At 42.6% G+C, this 18,159-nt stretch overlaps 1 protein-coding gene and 1 pseudogene across 4 annotated transcripts in view; both read left to right on the top strand.

Moving 5' to 3' along the window:
• DOCK8 (dedicator of cytokinesis 8) overlaps positions 1-18,159 on the top strand; it is a 220,694-nt gene that overhangs the window by 92,228 nt on the left and 110,307 nt on the right. For all 4 annotated transcript variants that reach the window (XM_027614627.2, XM_027614629.2, XM_027614630.2 and 1 more), the window contains 6 exons: positions 724-873; positions 4,160-4,240; positions 5,321-5,480; positions 7,871-8,007; positions 11,577-11,670; positions 12,381-12,543. In XM_027614627.2, coding sequence (XP_027470428.1) covers positions 724-873; positions 4,160-4,240; positions 5,321-5,480; positions 7,871-8,007; positions 11,577-11,670; positions 12,381-12,543 — 785 coding nt within the window. The remainder of the gene's footprint in view (positions 1-723; positions 874-4,159; positions 4,241-5,320; positions 5,481-7,870; positions 8,008-11,576; positions 11,671-12,380; positions 12,544-18,159) is intronic.
• LOC113935207 lies at positions 2,538-2,621 on the top strand (annotated as a pseudogene).

Genomic DNA, 18,159 nt, shown 5'->3' on the forward strand with positions numbered 1-18,159 from the left:
AGGATCGAGAGAGAAAAGAAGTAGCAACATGTGGGGTGACACGTCAAACAAGGCAATTTAAATACATTTTTAACAAGCTCAGATATATATGTAAGGTTACCTCTGTTGGGGAGGTTTTGCCCTGTGAGAGAGTCTCATGGTGGATGGAAGGCATCTTGTGCAGGAAAAGTATTAATTTGCCATCAGGCGAGGACCTCACCAACTGTGATGCGCAAAATTTTAATGAAAAAGATTTTGAGTACCTAAGCCTCTTCTCCAGGAGTGTTTTAATGTTTAGTCACTTTGTGAACCCCAGAGGAGGACAAAAACAGCACAGCCACAGAGGACACTGTTGCCCCTTTGAACCGTAACCACTCCGTATTTAACGAAGTGTGTATCTCTTGGAGAAATATTCCCAACCCCTGAGATTTACGTCAGCTAGGGTAGGTTTACTGCTAAAACTGCAAGCTCCTAAATTCCAAAGTGTAAGGCAGTAATTCAGGAAATACGGATGGGTTAATAAAAATGTAAATGTTTTGGGGAACCATCTCTCAAACAGCTCCCAAATATCTAGAAATTTCGACAAAATGCATATCAGATTTTTCCACCACCACTAGTCATAAACCATGTCTATGATGACCCTTATTTCTCTGGCAACATTTCTTTGTGGGTTTTTGACTCTTTAAACATGGGTAGTCCAGGAGAACAGCAGGTGTGACTTCTTTTTTGCCTTGTTCTTTACAGATCTCAGAAAATTTTCACTGTGACCTGAACTCTGACCAGTTCAAAGGCTTTCTGCGCGCTCACACGCCCTCCGTGGCTCCATCAAGTCAGGCAAGATCCGCAGTCTTCTCAGTCACCTACCCATCCTCGGACATCTACCTAGTAGTCAAGGTAATTAAACACAATTTGGTTTGCACATTCTGCATTCGGATGCTCTCCTTGTTGCATTATTCCCAGAGCATGTTTGGGGTGAAAGAGGGGTCAGAACGTATCCACATTTTCTCTGTGAGATTCGCTTTGTTTCCTTTTCAACTCGCCCCTTTTCCTTTCCAAGCAAATCCTGTGTGGGACACTAGCACAACTCTGGGTTTGGGAGTCATACAGTCTTGGTTTTGAATCCTGGCTTTGAAACGTCAAAGCTATAGGACTTTGGGTGATTACCTAAACTTCCGGAGACTTAGTTTCCTTACGTGTAAAGTGGGGATTATAATACTGCCCTCAGTGGGCAGTTGTGATTGCAGAAGAAAGCCTGGCCCATTACTTTATTCCTGACCAAGCTGTTCTTCCTACCCTTAGCTGTCCAGCTCTGAGAGCTGCTGTGGAGGAAATCTTGGATAGAGTTCCCTAATACTATTCATGTTCTTCTAGACACCTGTAGAGAAATGTTCCCAAGTCCAGGCTCTGATAATTTAAGGTGTGGGCTGTGGTTTCCAAATTTCACTCCCCCTTTATATCACCATGTCACAGACTATGACTGTGTGTGGTGCAACTCAAAATCTAGGGGACAGTTCCAAGGAGAAGGACTTTGCATTCTCGGCTGTACTCTGCTGATATAAGAAACCCAGAGGCTTTCTCTGCACACCAGAGTGACTGGTTAGAGGTTAACAACAAATGTTGACTATTTCATTTAAGCCAAATATTTAGTCCTATTGACTGTTTACCTCAAAATTGTAAAAAAAAAAAAAAAAATTCAGGTGTTTTGATTTCACGTCTATGCAGAGTTCCAGGTTTGGAGCATTTTCTAGTTGACACAGTGTTTTACTTCCAGAATCCCGTTGATTCCCCCATGATCCCCAGAGAGCAGCCTATAGATTCCCAAGAATTTAAATGACTTAGAGGTCAGTTGACAAGTGGCAGATGTCTTTGCATTCTAGCTGCCTTTCCACCATTTTACAAAGATTCTGAAAAGTTACTGTTACTCAAGGAGAATCTATGTAACGTTGTAGGAGGGATTAAAGTTAAAATTGTGTTGCTAAAAAGACACATCTGTTGTTGTCAAACTGAACGTGTGTCCTTTTCACTGCAGTATCCCTTAGACATAGAGGAAAGTTAGACTCAAGCCCACCCTACAGCTAGTTAGATTCAAAGTTCTCTCAGCCTGGGAACCCAAAGATGCCAACACTAGTCCCATCGAGCCAAGTTTCACGTAAACTCTACTTCTTCGGGGATGACTTTGTTTTAGTTAATCCACCATAGTCTGCTAGGTGTCGGCGGCTACCTACAGGTTACTGTTACTTACTAAATATATTACAAAATTCTCAAATGTACAGATGCATTCATTTGGCAGTATCAGTTGTATATATGGATATAGTGAAGACATTTAAAGCTCAACAAGACAGTCCCTGGTTTGCTTCTGACTTCTTTTCCTTTACTGTAATGGTGTCATTGTTGCTTCTTTCTCTCTACAGATACAGTAAATGGTGTGTCATATTTAACACAGCCAGGCAGATGCCATTCAGTAAAGAGGAGTTCTTTCTAATTCTTCTTTCCAGGCTGAACACCGGGTTCTTAACTGTATTTTGGGTAGAGTTTCCTAGTTTAGTATTGTATATACTATCGCTTCTCGGCCTTTTGGCTAAGATCAAGTGTAGTATCGTATCGACTACTGCTTTAAGGGATTATCCAGGCTTAAAGGTTTTGTTCCTCAGTTGAGGGTTGGAGAATAAGGATGAAATTTAAAACATCAAAAATAAACCTGTGGAGGCACTGAACCAGCCGCTCCTGAACAGGACAGAGGGCAGCCTTTTATCTGACGAAAATCCCCTGGTAATCCCCACACACCCCTCTCCTCTGCCTGCCACGCTTATGAGGACCCCTGGGTTTCTTTCACACATGCACATGAAGGGACATACAGTGAGTCCTCAGAGCAGCCTGCAGCCCTTCTCAGGAAGTACCTGGAGTTACCCTTCTGCCCAACTGGGGAAGGGAATAGTCTCCGCTGGTCTGGTCAGATCGGAGTGTCCCCCTTTCAGATTCTGGAGACCTCTGTCCTGTGGGTTCCACGCTGCACAGTACTTGTGCTTGAAGCCATGGCATGGTCATTGCTGCTTCAGGGTCTCCATTAAAAGGTCCTTTATCTTTGCTCAAAGTTCATATCTTTATCTGTTGACTACATGGAAAAACTAACTTCTTCCAATTGGCTCTGTGAGCGCCTGACTATGAGCTTCAGTAGAATAGGGATCAAGTGTGGCTTGCTCACCCCCTTACCTCCCCAGCAGCTACCACCTAGAAAAAAAATAAAAATAAACACTCTGTCCCTGTCCGGTAGTGCCTGTGGACCATGTGCACCTCACGGAATATGTTAAACCCAGATTTCATGTGGCAGGAACGTCACATCCGACGTCTAATCTCAATAAAGGCTAATGGGACTACCTCCACTTGTTTTTCTCTTCAACATTTTCTTGGGGCAGAGGGTTGGTAAATTTCAGATCTCTCCTTTTTTCCCCCGTCAACAGGGTGGCCACACTTGTGGCCAGCCAGATCCTTTACCTGAAGCAAACTGGAGGAAGGTACTCGACAGGAGTAGCATTAAATCATATTTCCAGCCAGTTAGCCAAGTGAAAAGCTGCCCCATTCCACACCTTTCGGTTTCTCTCCGTGTCTGTTAAATCCAGAGAAGCGGCCCTAATAGGAAATACAAGGGAGACAATTACAGATAATTTATTCTGTTCATTTATTCATTTTGTGGAAGGTTTTAGTCTCCAACCTGACTTTTACGGAGGCCATATTTCTTTTTTACATTGTAAGCAATAATAAAGAAAATGAGCTTTTCACTTCTTACATATGTCTCATGGGTTCTGTTTTGTAAAATAACTTTTATTGCATTTTTTATTGTGGGCATAATACATGTTTATGGTTTAAAAATAGAAAATACACATAGCAATAGGAAGAAAATAAAAATAGCACATAATCTCGCTATACAGAAATAACTACTATTAACAGTTTGTGTATCTACTGTCATCCTTTGAATCTGCCTTTGTGACTTTTTTTTCTACAAAACCGTGGTACTCTTCATGCTAATTTTTTTCACACTAATTTTTTTAATCAGAAAATATACGGCATGAGCATCTTCCCTTGTCCTCAAATACTGTGACAAAACCTCATTTTGATGGTTGCATTGATGCCCTTATGTGGATATAATTCATGAGTTTTGTTTTAATATTATTTTTGTTGGTAGATTGAAAAAGTCCTTCAGCAAGGAGAGATTGGAGACTGTGCGGAACCGTACATGGTTATCAAAGAAGGTGATGGTGGAAAGGTATGATACTTTGGCTGTTACTAAATGGTGACATCTTAGAATAAGCAGATATTTTTTGGAAGTTCCACAAAATAGTTAAGTAAATAATAGGTCCATAATATGTCCCCATATGAGACATTGATGCATTGTGTCTTAAAAAAGAAGAAAGGGAAGCTGGCCATTGATGATAACTTTTTAAAGAAATAAATTCTTGAATTCAACAAATGACATATACACCACTGTCTAAAAAAACTTGGCGAGGACAAAAGCCACATCCTGTTGTCTTGGTTCCAAGGCCCTGACCCAGGTTGGGAAGGCCACAGAGACCTCACGAAACTCTGCCGGGCTTTCTCAACAGTACCAGCCAATTTCCAAATGTCTTTTCTGGTGTGCATATTGGGAAATAGGCAGAGGCTTCTGTACATCTTAAATTCACTGGGACAGCCTAGGTACTGAGCCTGTGAAAGGGACATCTTTTCTCAGCCCCCGTTTGCAAAGGTTTCCAATGTGACTTTTAAAACATGGCCTTTCTGGATGAAGACTCGGCTAATCAGCATCCTCCTCCAGACTCATGAATTTCAAATAAGAGTTCTTGAACTCAAGACATTTATTTTTTAAAAACCTACCTTCTCTTCTGAACTTAGAAAGAACACCCTGGAAGTGTTGTCAACCTAATAAGGAAGCAGTTAACAACCTTTACAGATTTTTCTAGAGTTTCCCAAGGCAACTTTTGAAAAACAGGCTCTCTTGAAAGCGTGATAGATAATGTATAAAATGTTTCATTCTAAAATTTTGTCATGCAAATCCAAGTCTTGTTGATTAACTGGTATAACAAGTCTTGGACTTTTTTTTTTTTTTTTTTAGCTAGAGGTATATTTAATAATTGAATGTTGACTTTCTTTAAACTCTTCCATTTCTGATCTGTATTCTCTTGTCAGCTAGAATTCTAGCCTGAGTTGTATCATTTTCCTGCCCATTCGCTCTTTTTAATTAGTAGGGTAGGGATTTCGGAGATGACTGTCATATTCATGGCAGAGACCGTTGACTTGGTGCTGGCGCCGTATTGTTTGTTTCTGCTTGTGTCTTTCCACTTTCCTCTAGAGTAAAGAAAAGATTGAAAAACTAAAACTTCAAGCTGAATCCTTCTGCCAGCGTTTGGGAAAATACCGGATGCCTTTTGCCTGGGCTCCCATAAGCTTAACAAGTTTCTTCAATGTCTCCACCCTGGACAGGGAGGTAACCGATGTGGAGTCCATGGTTGGTAAGATTTTCAACTGCAGTGGGAAGGGGAGGGGTCCCCAGTGTCCTAACTCTGAGGTCAGCTGCTTGTTAATGGGGGCTCAGGGTGCAGTAATGTGTGGAGAGTGGGAACGAAGAAGATAAATAGGGTGAAACACTATTATGACTGACTTACAAATGCTTGATTGGCTGGTGATCCCCAAAACAAATATCTTGAACATTTGTGGAACTTAAATATATTCTTACAGTAAGACTTTTGGTTGGAATTTTCTGGACACTTCGACACTTTAAAAAGTTAATTTTCAGTAGCTGCCTCCTTTTCAAAGTAGAAATTTTAAAATAACAAAGTACAGTAACTATCTATAGTGGGTTAAACAATGCCACCATGATGGGCTTTTAAATATAAGAAAAGCTGTTCTCAGGAAGGCTTCAAAAAGCAAAATTCCGGCTTCTCAGCAAAATTTCCAGTCCCTTCAAAAAAAAAAAATTTTTTTTTTTTTTTTTGCCAAGTGCAATGAAAAAGTAGATTCCAAAAGAGTATTTAGTTTCTATTCCAATTTATTGAGCATATTTCTCCTTTTCATCACCTCACCCTGGATCTGAGTCATTAATTTCCTGAACAGTGTGGGTATGGAAGTGTTCAGGAGGGTTCAGAGTTCTCGAGCCGACCCATCCCACCCGTGGTAGAGTGTCTGTTGTCCTGAGTGTCTTTGTATCCAGCAAATATGTGAGACTGTTCACATTTCTGCTGCGTTCCCACGCCCTGCCTTTTCCCAAATGCTGCCTTTAATGGGGGGACTGGAGGGAGAGGTATTTTGTCATTGCTGTTTCTCTTCTGTAATTATTGTTGTATAATTACCAGTCAGAACTGCTGGGTTATTTTTGATTTACCAACAACAAACCTCACTTGAGTGCATCCTGACCTTCACACCACAATGGGTAGGGTTTATTTTTTTTTTCATGCCAACTTCTAGGTAGACCCAGATAGCCTTATTTGAAAAGAATTATGCACAGATTTTAGAGGGCATGATAAACTAGGTAATTCAGCCATAGGGTAATCTCCAGGTCAAGGATAAATTAACCTGACTATAGAGGCTGCTTCTTAAGAAGCAAACAGAAAATGTAGTGTATAATACTGGGGCAGTACGGTAAGTTTAGGTGGACAGTGGTAGCAAGAAATTCCCATTCAGGGGCACCTGGGTGGCTCAGTCAGTTAAGTGTCTGCCTTCGGCTCTGGTCATGTTCCCAGGGTCCTGGGATCAAGTCCCGCATCGGGCTCCTTGCTCAGCAGGGAGTCTGTTTCTCCCTCTCCCTCTGCCCCTCCGCCTGCTCACTCTTTCTCTTTCTCAAATAAATAAATAAATAAATAAAATCTTTTTTAAAAAAAAGTTCCCATTCGACATCACAGCAAGAATTAAGGATAAGAGAATATTCAAAGAGTGGGCTTGGCAACATTAGAGTTCTAAGCAATTTGACCGTTCACAGTGGAACCCCTTAATTTTGCAGTAGAAAAGCAACAAGGTCTCCACCTCAGTCCCCAAAGGGGATAACAAATAACGAGGCCGAGTATCGGGGTCCCAGCCCAGGTGTGGGTGTGACTCAGGGTTCTAATCCCTATTGGACAGGTCAGCCAAAGAACCCCGTTCTGCTGCCTGGTGCTCACAGGGAGAGCAGAAGAACGCTCAGATTCAGAACATACACAGGCTAACCCTGGCATGTTTGGGTCACAGTCCCAAATGCCTTCATGGGCATTCGACTACTTGCCTCTCCCAGTGGAGTGCAAATGTAAAAATAAAACAAAAGCAAACAGTGTTGGCTAAATAAAGCTTATCTGCAGACCCAGTTCTGGCTGCAGTCCTGGACCCTGCTGGGTGGCTGTCCCTGATGTCCATGTGGGAGGGGATGGTGGCTGTTCATGGCTTCTCCACTCTGGTCATAGGAGGACTAGGGGCTCCAACAGGGGGACTGAGAAAGGTAAGGCCAGTGGAGGGAAATTTGCATCCAAAACAAGGATGGCCACGTTCAGTGTTCTTGTATCATGACTTTAAACTTCTTTTTTAAAGAAACGAAGATAACATTGTGTGTCAACTACGCTTCAATAATACATTTTTTAAAACCTGTCTTTTGGGGCGCTTGGGTGGCTCAGTTGTTAGGTTTCTGCCTTCAGCTCAGGTCATGATCCCAGGGTCCTGGGATCGAGCCCCACGTCGGGCTCCCTGCTCAGCGGGAAGCCTGCTTCTCCCTCTCCCACTCCCCCTGCTTGTGTTCCCTCTCTCACTGTGTCTCTCTCTGTCAAATAAATAAATAAAATCTTAAAAAAGATAAAACCTGTCTTTTATATGATAAAGTTCATGACTGCTGTACATTCACACAGAAAGGCATGCTTTCGAATGACAACTGTTTTCCTTACAGGGAGAAGCTCTGTGGGTGAGCGGAGAACTCTGTCCCAATCTAGAAGGCTTTCTGAAAGAGCCCTCTCCTTGGAGGAGAATGGGGTCGGGTCCAACTACAAGACCACCACCATGACTGTTAACAGCTTTTTCAAGCAGGTATCTCTTCCCATTCCAGCGTGTCTGAATTTCTTCCCTGAATGGCATGGCTGTTGGAGCCCAAAGGGGAAGTACACGTCATGATTAAGGGAGCAAGTTAGTTAACTTCATCAATCCTCAATGTCATTATCTGCAAAACAGGAATGACGGTGCTTGCTCCATGGGGCAGTTGGGAGTGTTAGATGGCCTGAGGTGTGTAAAGCTCTTCTCACAGTGCCTGGGATATAGCAAGAGCTAAATGAGTGTTGGGTCATGTCATTGACAGAAGGATTTGTTCCCACTAATGCAAACTCTTCTCTTTGAATGATCATGGTCAGCTCATTTATTGGGCTATTAAAACCATCTGGCTGAAACGTCCCTTTCCCCGTGGTCTTGGGGTTTCCCCAAGACCAAGCTGTTGTCCTTCTCACCCCTGTTCCATCTGTAGGCTTGCCACATTTCTGCCATGTTTACTTGCTCATAGAGGGTGACCATTGCAGGTCGTTCTCTTTATTAGTTCAATAGACATCGAGGTTATTTAAAAATCAGAGAACTTCTCAGAGTAATCAACCTCGTAGAGACAGAAAGTAGACTGACAGGTACCAGAGGCTGGAGGAAGATGTTGTTTAAGGAGTTTCAGTTTCAGAAGATGAAAGATTTCCGGAGATGGGTTGCACAACACTGTGAATGTACTTAACCCTAATAACTGTACAGTCAAAAATGGTTACGATGGTGCTGTTCATATCATGTATGTTTTGCTACAAACAAACTAATTTGATATGACTTGGTTTGACTCTGCTTTGGAAGATTTTCCATAGCTCAAGCAGTCTTCATGAAGCATTTCAGGGGTCTCTTAATGATCCCAAATGCAAAAGGGATGCTGGGCGTGGGAGGTGTGACATGCCACATAAGAGAAGTATCATGGAATTAAAGAGTTTCTATTTGGGATATAGCCCTTTCTCTTGTATTCCTTTGTTGGGGGGGAGGCAAAGTACTTAACTGACTTTTCTTATCTGTACTTGGGAAATAAGACATACCTACCTCCCTAGCTATCTAGCTACCTAGCTACTTACCTACTTACCTACTTACCTTCCTAACTTCCCAGGCTATTGGATTAGAGCTCTTGCCCTTGAATCCCTGGTAGAGTACCTGTCCCCTGTAGGCACCTGGAGAGTATTATTTATGCTTAGCCTTCTTGATCAAGACAAATGTGAAGAAAATGAGGATAGGAAAAAGACAGAAAGATGCTTTCTCTTTCTTCAAATCTTTGAAGAAGGAAGTGACGTTATTCTGTATCGTTCCAGAGAGTAAAACAAGCATGAGTGGATTTAAGTTACAGGGGGAGAAACTTTTGGCCTAGATTTGCACTGGTCACACAAGCTTCCTTAGAATGTAGTAGAAGGATTGTTGAGAGGCTGGGGGACAGTAAGTTGGGAGTGGTAGAGAAGGAATGTTTTTTTCTTGGAAACGGCGTCTTTCGTTCAGTAATCTGATCTAATTGCAGAGTTATGGTCAGTCTTTTGTTTCTTGTCCCTGCAATGTCCCTAGAAGCAAATTTTAATTGTCTGGCTTAGCCTGTGACAGACCAAATGGACAAATCAACCCACAGAATAGTAGCATTTATCAAGCACTTAGACCCAGAAGCACTCTTCTGAATGCCTTCAGTATTCAGTATTAAGTATACTCGTGTGTGTTCCTCTAAGTAATCCTTTGAGGTGGGGTCTATTATTATACCGTTTTACCAACAAAGAAACAAGCATAGAGAATGAAAGTCAGGATATAGAAGAACTACATAACATAATTGATGAGGCCTATCAAGTTGATGCACTGAAATCTCTCTCCTGGAAGGAATGAGTGCACCTTCTTTTCAACTATCCATGGAGCAGTCTTTATTTTATTTTACTTGCTTTCCTCATAATAAGTGTACTACGTAATCACCATCAACCATTCCCCCCATCCCCCCGCCCACCTCCCCTGGTAGCCATCCATTTGTTCTCTATAGCAAAGAGTCTATTTCTTGGTTTGCCTCTTTTCTTCCCCCATATGTATTTGTCTTGTTTCTTAAATTCCACATATGAGTGAAATCATAGGGTATTTGTCCTTCTCTGACTGACTTACTTTGCTTAGCATGATACTGTCTAGCTCTGTCTATGTCCTTGCAAATGGCAAGATTTCATTCTTTTTTATGGCTGAGTAATATTCTATTGTATATTTCCATATTCCAATATTCCATTGTATACACACACACACACACACACACACACATATAGAACATATATTCTTTATCCGTTTATCTTTTGATAGACACTTGAACTGCTTCCCTAATTTGGGTATTGTAAATAATGCTGTTATAAACTTAGGAGTGCATGTAGCCCTTTAAATTACTGTTTTTATATCCTTTGGGTAAATACCCAGTAATTTGCTTACTGGATCATAAGGTAGTTCTATTTTTAACTTTTTTTTTTAAAGATTTTATTTATTTATTTGACAGAGACAGACAGCGAGAGCAGGAACACAAGCAGGGGGAGTGGGAGAGGGAGAGCAGGCTTCCCGCTGAGCAGGGAGCCCGATGTGGGGCTCGATCCCAGGACTCTGGGATCGTGACCTGAGCCGAAGGCAGCCGCTTAACGACTGAGCCACCCAGGCGCCCTATTTTTAACTTTTTTGAGGAAACTCCCTACTGTTTTCCACAGTGACTGCACCAGCTTGCATTCCTCCTAACAGTGCACGAGGGTTCCTTTTTTTCCACATCCTTGCCAACACTTGTTTCTTGTGTTTTTGATTTTAGCCATTCTGACCAGTGTGAGGTGATGTCTCATGGTGGTTTTGATTTGTATTTCCCTGATGATGAGTGATGTCGAGCATCTTTTCATATGTCTGTTGGCGATCTCGATGTCTTCTTTGGAAAAATGTCTATTCATGTCTTCTGCCCATTTTTTAATTAGACTGTTTTTTGGGTGTTGAGTTTTATAAATTCTTTATGTGTTCTGGGTACTAACCCTTTATCAGACATGTCATTTGCAAAGATCTCCCATTCAGTATAGATTGTCTTTTAGTTTTGTTGATTGTTTCCCTCACTGTGTAGAAGCTTTTCATTTTGATGTAATCCCAATAGTTTGCTTTTGTTTCCCTTGCCTCAGGAGCATATCTAGAAAGATGTTGCTACGGTCTGTGTCAGTGCAATTACTGCCTGTGCTTTCTTCAAAGATTTTTATGGTTTCAAGTCTCACATTTAGGTCTTTAATCCGTTTTGAGTTTATTTTTGTGGGTGGTGTAAGGAAGTGGTCCAGTTTCATTCTTTTGCATATAGCTAGCTGTCCAGTTTTCCCAGCACCTTTGTTGAAGATTTATTGACCATGTAATTGTGGGTTTATTCCTGGGTTTTCTATTCTATTCCATTGATATATGTATCTGGGAAGGAATATTTGACAAGAGGTTGAACTGAATTATTTCAGCATTGGCTATAATCCTTATTCCCATGAGAAGCGTGTTAGAATAAAAGTTAAGGATCAAAGTCTTCCTGGAAATCATTGGCCCCCACCCCAGGAGCCATGGTGCATCAGCACTAACCCTGACTTCCCTTTTTGCAGGAGGGGGATCGCCTCAGTGATGAAGACTTATTCAAGTTTTTGGCTGACTACAAAAGATCTTCATCCTTACAGAGAAGAGTCAAGTCGATTCCAGGTGTGGATGGCTCATCTTTTCCTCTCTAGTTGTGCCAAAGCCGTTTATGAGTAGACACATTATTTGTCTAATGCTGCAGTTTATAAAATAATGTTTGCTAAGTGAAATGCGGGATTTTGCCTCAGGAGGTAAGAGTCTGAATTGGTCTACTTCTTTGAAAAATCTGTTAATATTTCTGTTTCTATTAAAGGAGCATTATGCTTTAGATCTGGCTCCTCAGATAATCAGATAATTGTATGAACAGAGCAGCCTCTTTCATCAAATAAAATATTATATGGAACTCTTAGTATAAAAGGAAAAGTGAAAGTGAGATGCATTGGTAGAAGATGAGATCGTCTTCCTTATTATCAGCTTAAAAGGTCCTGAGGCACTTCTGCAGCACCCGGGGGTACCAGGGAACCCAGTTTGAAAACCACCAATAGTTACTAAACTATGTGCTATTACAGTGTGGTATTTTTGGAAGAAAGTTTAAAGATCCATTTTTACTCATTGTACAATTCCTTGCTCTTTGATTTCTAGAAACTAAATCTCAAAATATATCAAAACATGATTTTTTTCCAACTAGAGGAAACTAGCTAGGAATTCCAAAAATCTTGCACTCCCACAACTCATCCTCTCTTTCATAAAAGAAATATGGTACAACAGTCTTTCTTGATTCCCGTGTCACATGACAGCATCTTTACTGAAATAGTCCTGTTTTCCCTCTTTAGGCTTGCTGAGACTAGAAATTTCTTCAGCTCCAGAGATCATCAGTTGCTCTCTGACTCCGGAAATGCTGCCAGTGAAACCTTTTCCTGAAAACCGGACACGTCCACACAAAGAGATTTTGGAATTTCCAATCCGGGAAGTCTATGTCCCTCATACCGTGTATAGGTAGGAAACTAAGGCTCATGGGAAACCATGGAACCCACATTTAGAGTTTTGTTTGGAGAGTGCTCTCATTATTCTTCAACGATCTTCTTAACTTCCTAAGTTTTGGGGAAAATGAAATATGGTGTCTATGTAACTATGGAAAATTGCTAGATCAAGTTCTGAAAATGGTTTATCTAATTTTATTTAACCAGAATGTGTTACTTGAGTCATAGTTGGAATTTGAGATTACGTTGGACATACTCCTTCCAGAAATGAAATAATCTTCCTAGTCATTAGCTTGGTTTTCCTATATGTAGAAGGATGTATTAGGGAAAGAGCCACGTGACTAAAAATGTTCTCGTTGTCTGAAAGAAAGATTTTTAGCTCAAGACCAGCTCTGTCCAATAACATTTATAGCAGTGGTAGAAATCTTCATTATGTATGTTTCCCAATACAATAGCCACTCACCACATGTGGCTGTTCGGCATTTGGATTGTGGCTAGAGTAATGGAGAAATGGAAATTTTGATTTTATTTAACCTTTCTTGATTTCACTTTAAATTCAAGTAGCTGCAAGTGGCTGGTGGCTACCATATTGGGCAGTGTGGAGCCAGACAGCAAAGGCCTAAGAGGTTAGGCTGCCTTGGTTTTTTGGAGGCCCTTCGCGGGGGGCTGGGAGGGAGCTGGTGCACGTGTATCTGCCATAGGCATTGCCTTATATATTTTAGTTTTGATTTTGAGATTTTTTATTTTTATTTATTTTTTAAAAGATTTTATTTATTTATTTATTTGAGAGAGAGAGCACGAGCAGGGTAGAGGGGGAGAGGGAGAAGCAGACTCCCCGCTGAGCAGGAAGCCCGATGCGGGACTCTGTCCTAGGACTCCGAGATCATGAACTGAGCTGAAGACAGATGCTCAACTGACTGAGCCACCCAGGTGCCCCTTGAGAAGATTTTTTAAATTGCGGAAAAAGAATGTTATAACAAGTACCTTTTCTCCACCATCCAGAAATGACGTTTGTTGTTTCTTATGTTTTATGCACGTACACATGTACATTCTTACTGGTTATATTGAAATCTCCTTTATCCCCCATCTTCAGTCATAGACTTCCACCTGACCTCCCAAACACCACAGTTATTATGAAGTTGGATGTTTCCTTTCTTCTATTTTCTCTGGTTTGAGACACACACACACACACGCACACACACACACACACACACACACATACACGTACGTGAACCCTGAATGGTCTTATTTTTATATTCATTTAAAATGTACATAATAGCTTTACACTCTGTGTTACACTACACTTTTCATACCACGGTATAATTTCATACAACGCTATAATCTTCTTTGGTTATTATTGCGGATTCAGGAATTCTGTTATTCCAGTGGGTCATGCTCAGTTACAGTCATTATCCTGTGTAATTACTCAGATTTTCACAAATTTAACCAAGTCCTTAACAGCTTGTGTTTTGGAAATATTAATGTAGATTCAGATAGCACTTTATCATTCTTTTTAACTGCTATATAGTATTCCTTTGTGTGAAGACACCATATTATATTTATCCATTTATTTTTCTATTGACAGACATTTATCAACGTGCCTAAAAGTGACATTGCTGGGTCACCAGGGATACGCATTTTCAGTTTTATTCATACTGCCCCTTTTTTCCAAAACTGTACCTGCTTGCAATCCTTCCAGCAGTGTGAGCTCATTGCCCCACATCCTCACTCACACTTCCCAATATGATGTGTGTGTTTGTGGAACTGAAACGCAGAGAATGTCAGAACTCACCCATTGCCCACCCCCACATCTCCAGATGCACAAAATTGAGTCCCGGAGAGGGTAAGAGAGTGGTTTGTTGAGGTCGAAAATTACCGACAGAAATACAAACAAGCATCCACTCAGTTAGAAATGGACCTTTTTCCTTCAGTACTAAAGTCCCTTCCAGTTATTTCTGGAATAACTTTTCTGAAGCAGCTTTTCATTGTCTTTTCTCGTTCCTTAAATACAAACTCAGCCCCAGTCCCTCTCCCTCAATGGATTAAGTATTTCTGGGATAGTGGTTTCAGTTCCCCATTCCCAAGAGGGAGAGGAAGGCATGAAAATGTTTGCTTGTGGATGCTGTGTTTGTATCTTTTTAGAAACCCTATCCTATAATTGGAAAAAGAAATGCTCTGGCATTGGAATAAACTTGCATCAAATGAATTCTGGAGTTATTCAACTTCTCCTCGGCATTTAATCACCCCGGGGAGGCATTTACAATGCTTTCTACTCCTTGCTGCAAACATTATTCCTTAATTACATCACAGCGGGACTCAGAATGCATTAGTACACTGGATGATTCAGAGAGGTAGGAGTTCTAACGAGGACAAGTCCGAACAGACTGCTCTGAACCTGACTTGGCATCCTGAGAAATGGACCCACAGGTGCACAGTGAATGTTCTTTAGCTCTCTTGTACACTCCAGACACGCCAAGGCCAGCCCATTAGAAACCAGGCCTTTAAGTTTACCTTCTTGGCTCCTAGGCCACCGTATTTTATAGCTTCAGTAAGGAAGGAGAGTTACAGTGAGCTTGGCTCAGAACCTCACTCTGGGAAAACGTCAAGGAATTTGGAGAGCTTCTTGTCTACCTCTTGTACTCTTGTTAAATGTTTCATAATTCTGCAGCCGTCCCCACGTGCTTTATCGTGGTTTTGATTAGTTTGGTCTTAAGAGCAACCCAGCGCTGGATGAATCTTCCCCTTTCCCCATACCTCCAGTCCCATTTCACAAAATAGAAATGGAAGACTTGGGTCAGATCTGAACCCTGGGTCAGATCGGTGAGCTGACTGTTGGCCTTTGCTGACTTAGTCTGCTCATCTCTGCCCCAGTCCACCCCTGCTTTTGTACCTTCTCTTCTCCTTATACCTCAAGAAACCTGTAACCTTGTGGCTTTTCTAGCCCCTTCCCCTCTGATCAAAGTCTCTTTTCAAGCAAAGGTGTCTAAACCTCTTTACACTGTGGTATCAATAGTGGGTATGCCCTGAAGTCCTCTGTCCCACAAGTTTTATCATTTCAGCAGGGGCAGCAGTTCCTTTTTCTTTTAGAAAAGTTTTCCTTTGACTTTGTTGAATTCTGGACACCATGCTAAGGGTTTGGCCTGCAGGTTCACTCTCCCTGTTGACATTGCTGTTTCCGTGTCTCTGATCCTGGTTGCAGCGGCATCTCTTTAACAAAATCCAGGGAATGAAAATTAAGATTTACAGAGCTGGTAAATTCAGGCATAATTCTTTGTTTTACAGAGGGTCCACCTCCTGAATTTGAAATTCGGCTTGACTTAGAGAAATTTGATTTGCCTGGAACTTGTGGGGAACGCATCCCGTGGGTCAAGCAAGGAATGCCTGCAGTGACAGACCCAGGATTTGAATTTCGAGTTTGTGTAATTTTCACCCGACCTGCAAAGCTCTCTCAGTGGGGGGGATCTCTCACGTGGATCCAATGGCAGATGTTTTCTGGCCTTGAATGTGAATAGTGCCCAGAGTCACATATTACAGGATACTAATATGGGTGAGGCTTCAATTTACCACAGTGTGAGTAGAATTCAGTAGAACTTATTTTTACGTCTCTCACAGAACCTCAGATAAAATGGGGTTAGGATGGGCTGACATTGACTTCCGGTCCTCAGCGCCCCTCATCCCTCTGACCTCTGTTGGTCACCGCCTTGTGGTATGTGAATACCGTTCGCACTGTCTTCTCTGGGGAATCCTCCTTGGTGCCTCTGCCTTCCTCAGAGTGCTTTAAGGAATCCTCTAGATCAGCTGTGGAAGCCCTGCAGCGGGCTCCAGAAATACCCGCGTGAGCCACCACGGGGCAGTCCATGCTCTGAGGGAAGAGGTGAATTTCTAGAGCAGCGTAGTGCTGCTCCCAGGAGTGGCTGGCATCTCCCAAATCAGGGGCTTTGGCCGTCCGCGTGCCCCGTGCCACCTGCGGGGGTAGCGGCATGGAGTCGGACGAGCGGTCCCTGGCACAGACCCAGCCCAGACCCCCTGGCGAAATCGCAAGCAGAACAGTGATTCTGAAAGCAGAACAGAACAGCTGGGAAAATGAGGTTGATAAACAGGATTATCCACATCTGACGCTGGCCCCTTTCTCCACGGCCAGATGAAGAAAACACTAGTGGAGCCCAGCAACACGTTTGAGCCCACTCCTGGCTCATGGCCCAGGGGCCCAGCAGCTGGTGTCGGGGATACCAGCTGCTGCCTTCTGGTGGGGGCAGGGCTGGGGGGGAGGGATAGCAGGGCTGCCGCCAAGGCCCAGCCTGGCCTCTCGGGGCACCTGGTCCTGTGGCTGCCACGGGGGTGTGTGCGGAGATCACAGGCGCTGAGCTTGTAATGAGCTTGTTAACCTCCTTGCCGTCCCTTTAGCTGGCGATTATATCAGAGAAAGGCCCATAAAGTGCGTTTTCATCTCTTATCCCAGCCCCCAAAAGCTCCGAGGCCTTTTTATCCAATTAGCGGACTTGCTGTGGAGGACCGAGCTTGCTGAGAACAAGTATATCAGTTAGAACATGATTTCTTTGATGGATAATGAGCTGTTTTCAGGCCTCCTCCTATTTAGCAGAACGCTCTCAGACCAGCAGTCTGCATTCCCAAAGCTCGCCTGATGCCTGGTTTAACAGGGAGGTGCCTCCCATATCACAGAGGGGAGCGGGCTGTTGAAAACTGTCAGACCTGCAGCCTACAGAGGTAAAAAGAATGGCGTAGGATAAGTGTGCGAGCTAATCCTGAATGGATGTCTGAAAGTTGAAATTTTGTGAATAGGCTCTATAAGGAAAGGAATGAACCAGAAATAATTCTGGATGAGGTGGTTAGGGAGGAGCCGGGCCATGCAGAGTAGAAGATGACCTTGAGAGAGACTTCTCTTTGGTCCGCGGAAATGGACTCCCATTCTGAGCTCAGGTAGTTGTATGTCCAGACTGGATCTTTTCGGTGCTGTGTGTTGGGGCCAAGGGGGAATCTCAGAGGCCACTGTGGAGAATTATATATATATATATATAAAAAGTACAACTGTCCAGCCCCACCTGGAGACCCCCCTGGAGAGAGGGCCCTGCAACTCCATCCACGTGACTTGGGAAGCAATCCCAGCTTCTGCTGGAATGGCAAGTGAGGTGAAATTTGGAAAGACCAAGTGCTGGAGCAGGAAATCACTCCACATGAGGACAGTGGTGGTGGTGGTGTTTTTTAATAGCACCATATGCTCAGATGCTGTGAGTACTCCAACAGGACTGATAATTAACAATCGGTGGTTTCAGGGGCGCCTGGGTGGCTCAGTCGTTAAGCGTCTGCTTTCGGCTCAGGTCATGATCCCAGGGTCCTGGGATCGAGCCCCGCATTGGGCTCCCTGCTCTGCAGGAAGCCTGCTGCTTTCTCTCCTACTCCTGCTGCTTGTGTTCCCTCCCTTGCTGTGTCTCTCTCTGTCAAATAAATAAAATCTTAAAAAAAAAAAAAACATCGGTGGTTTCTGATGTGATTGGCCCGGTTGTAAATCACCATCAAACAATACCTTCCTTAAATAGCTATCAAGATAATAACTCCCCATTCTTATGTGTTTCTCGAGTTGTTTGAATTTTATTTATCTTGGAACACATAGGCT

The sequence above is a fragment of the Zalophus californianus genome, chromosome 13, assembly GCF_009762305.2.
Source record: "Zalophus californianus isolate mZalCal1 chromosome 13, mZalCal1.pri.v2, whole genome shotgun sequence".
NCBI lineage: Eukaryota > Metazoa > Chordata > Mammalia > Carnivora > Otariidae > Zalophus > Zalophus californianus.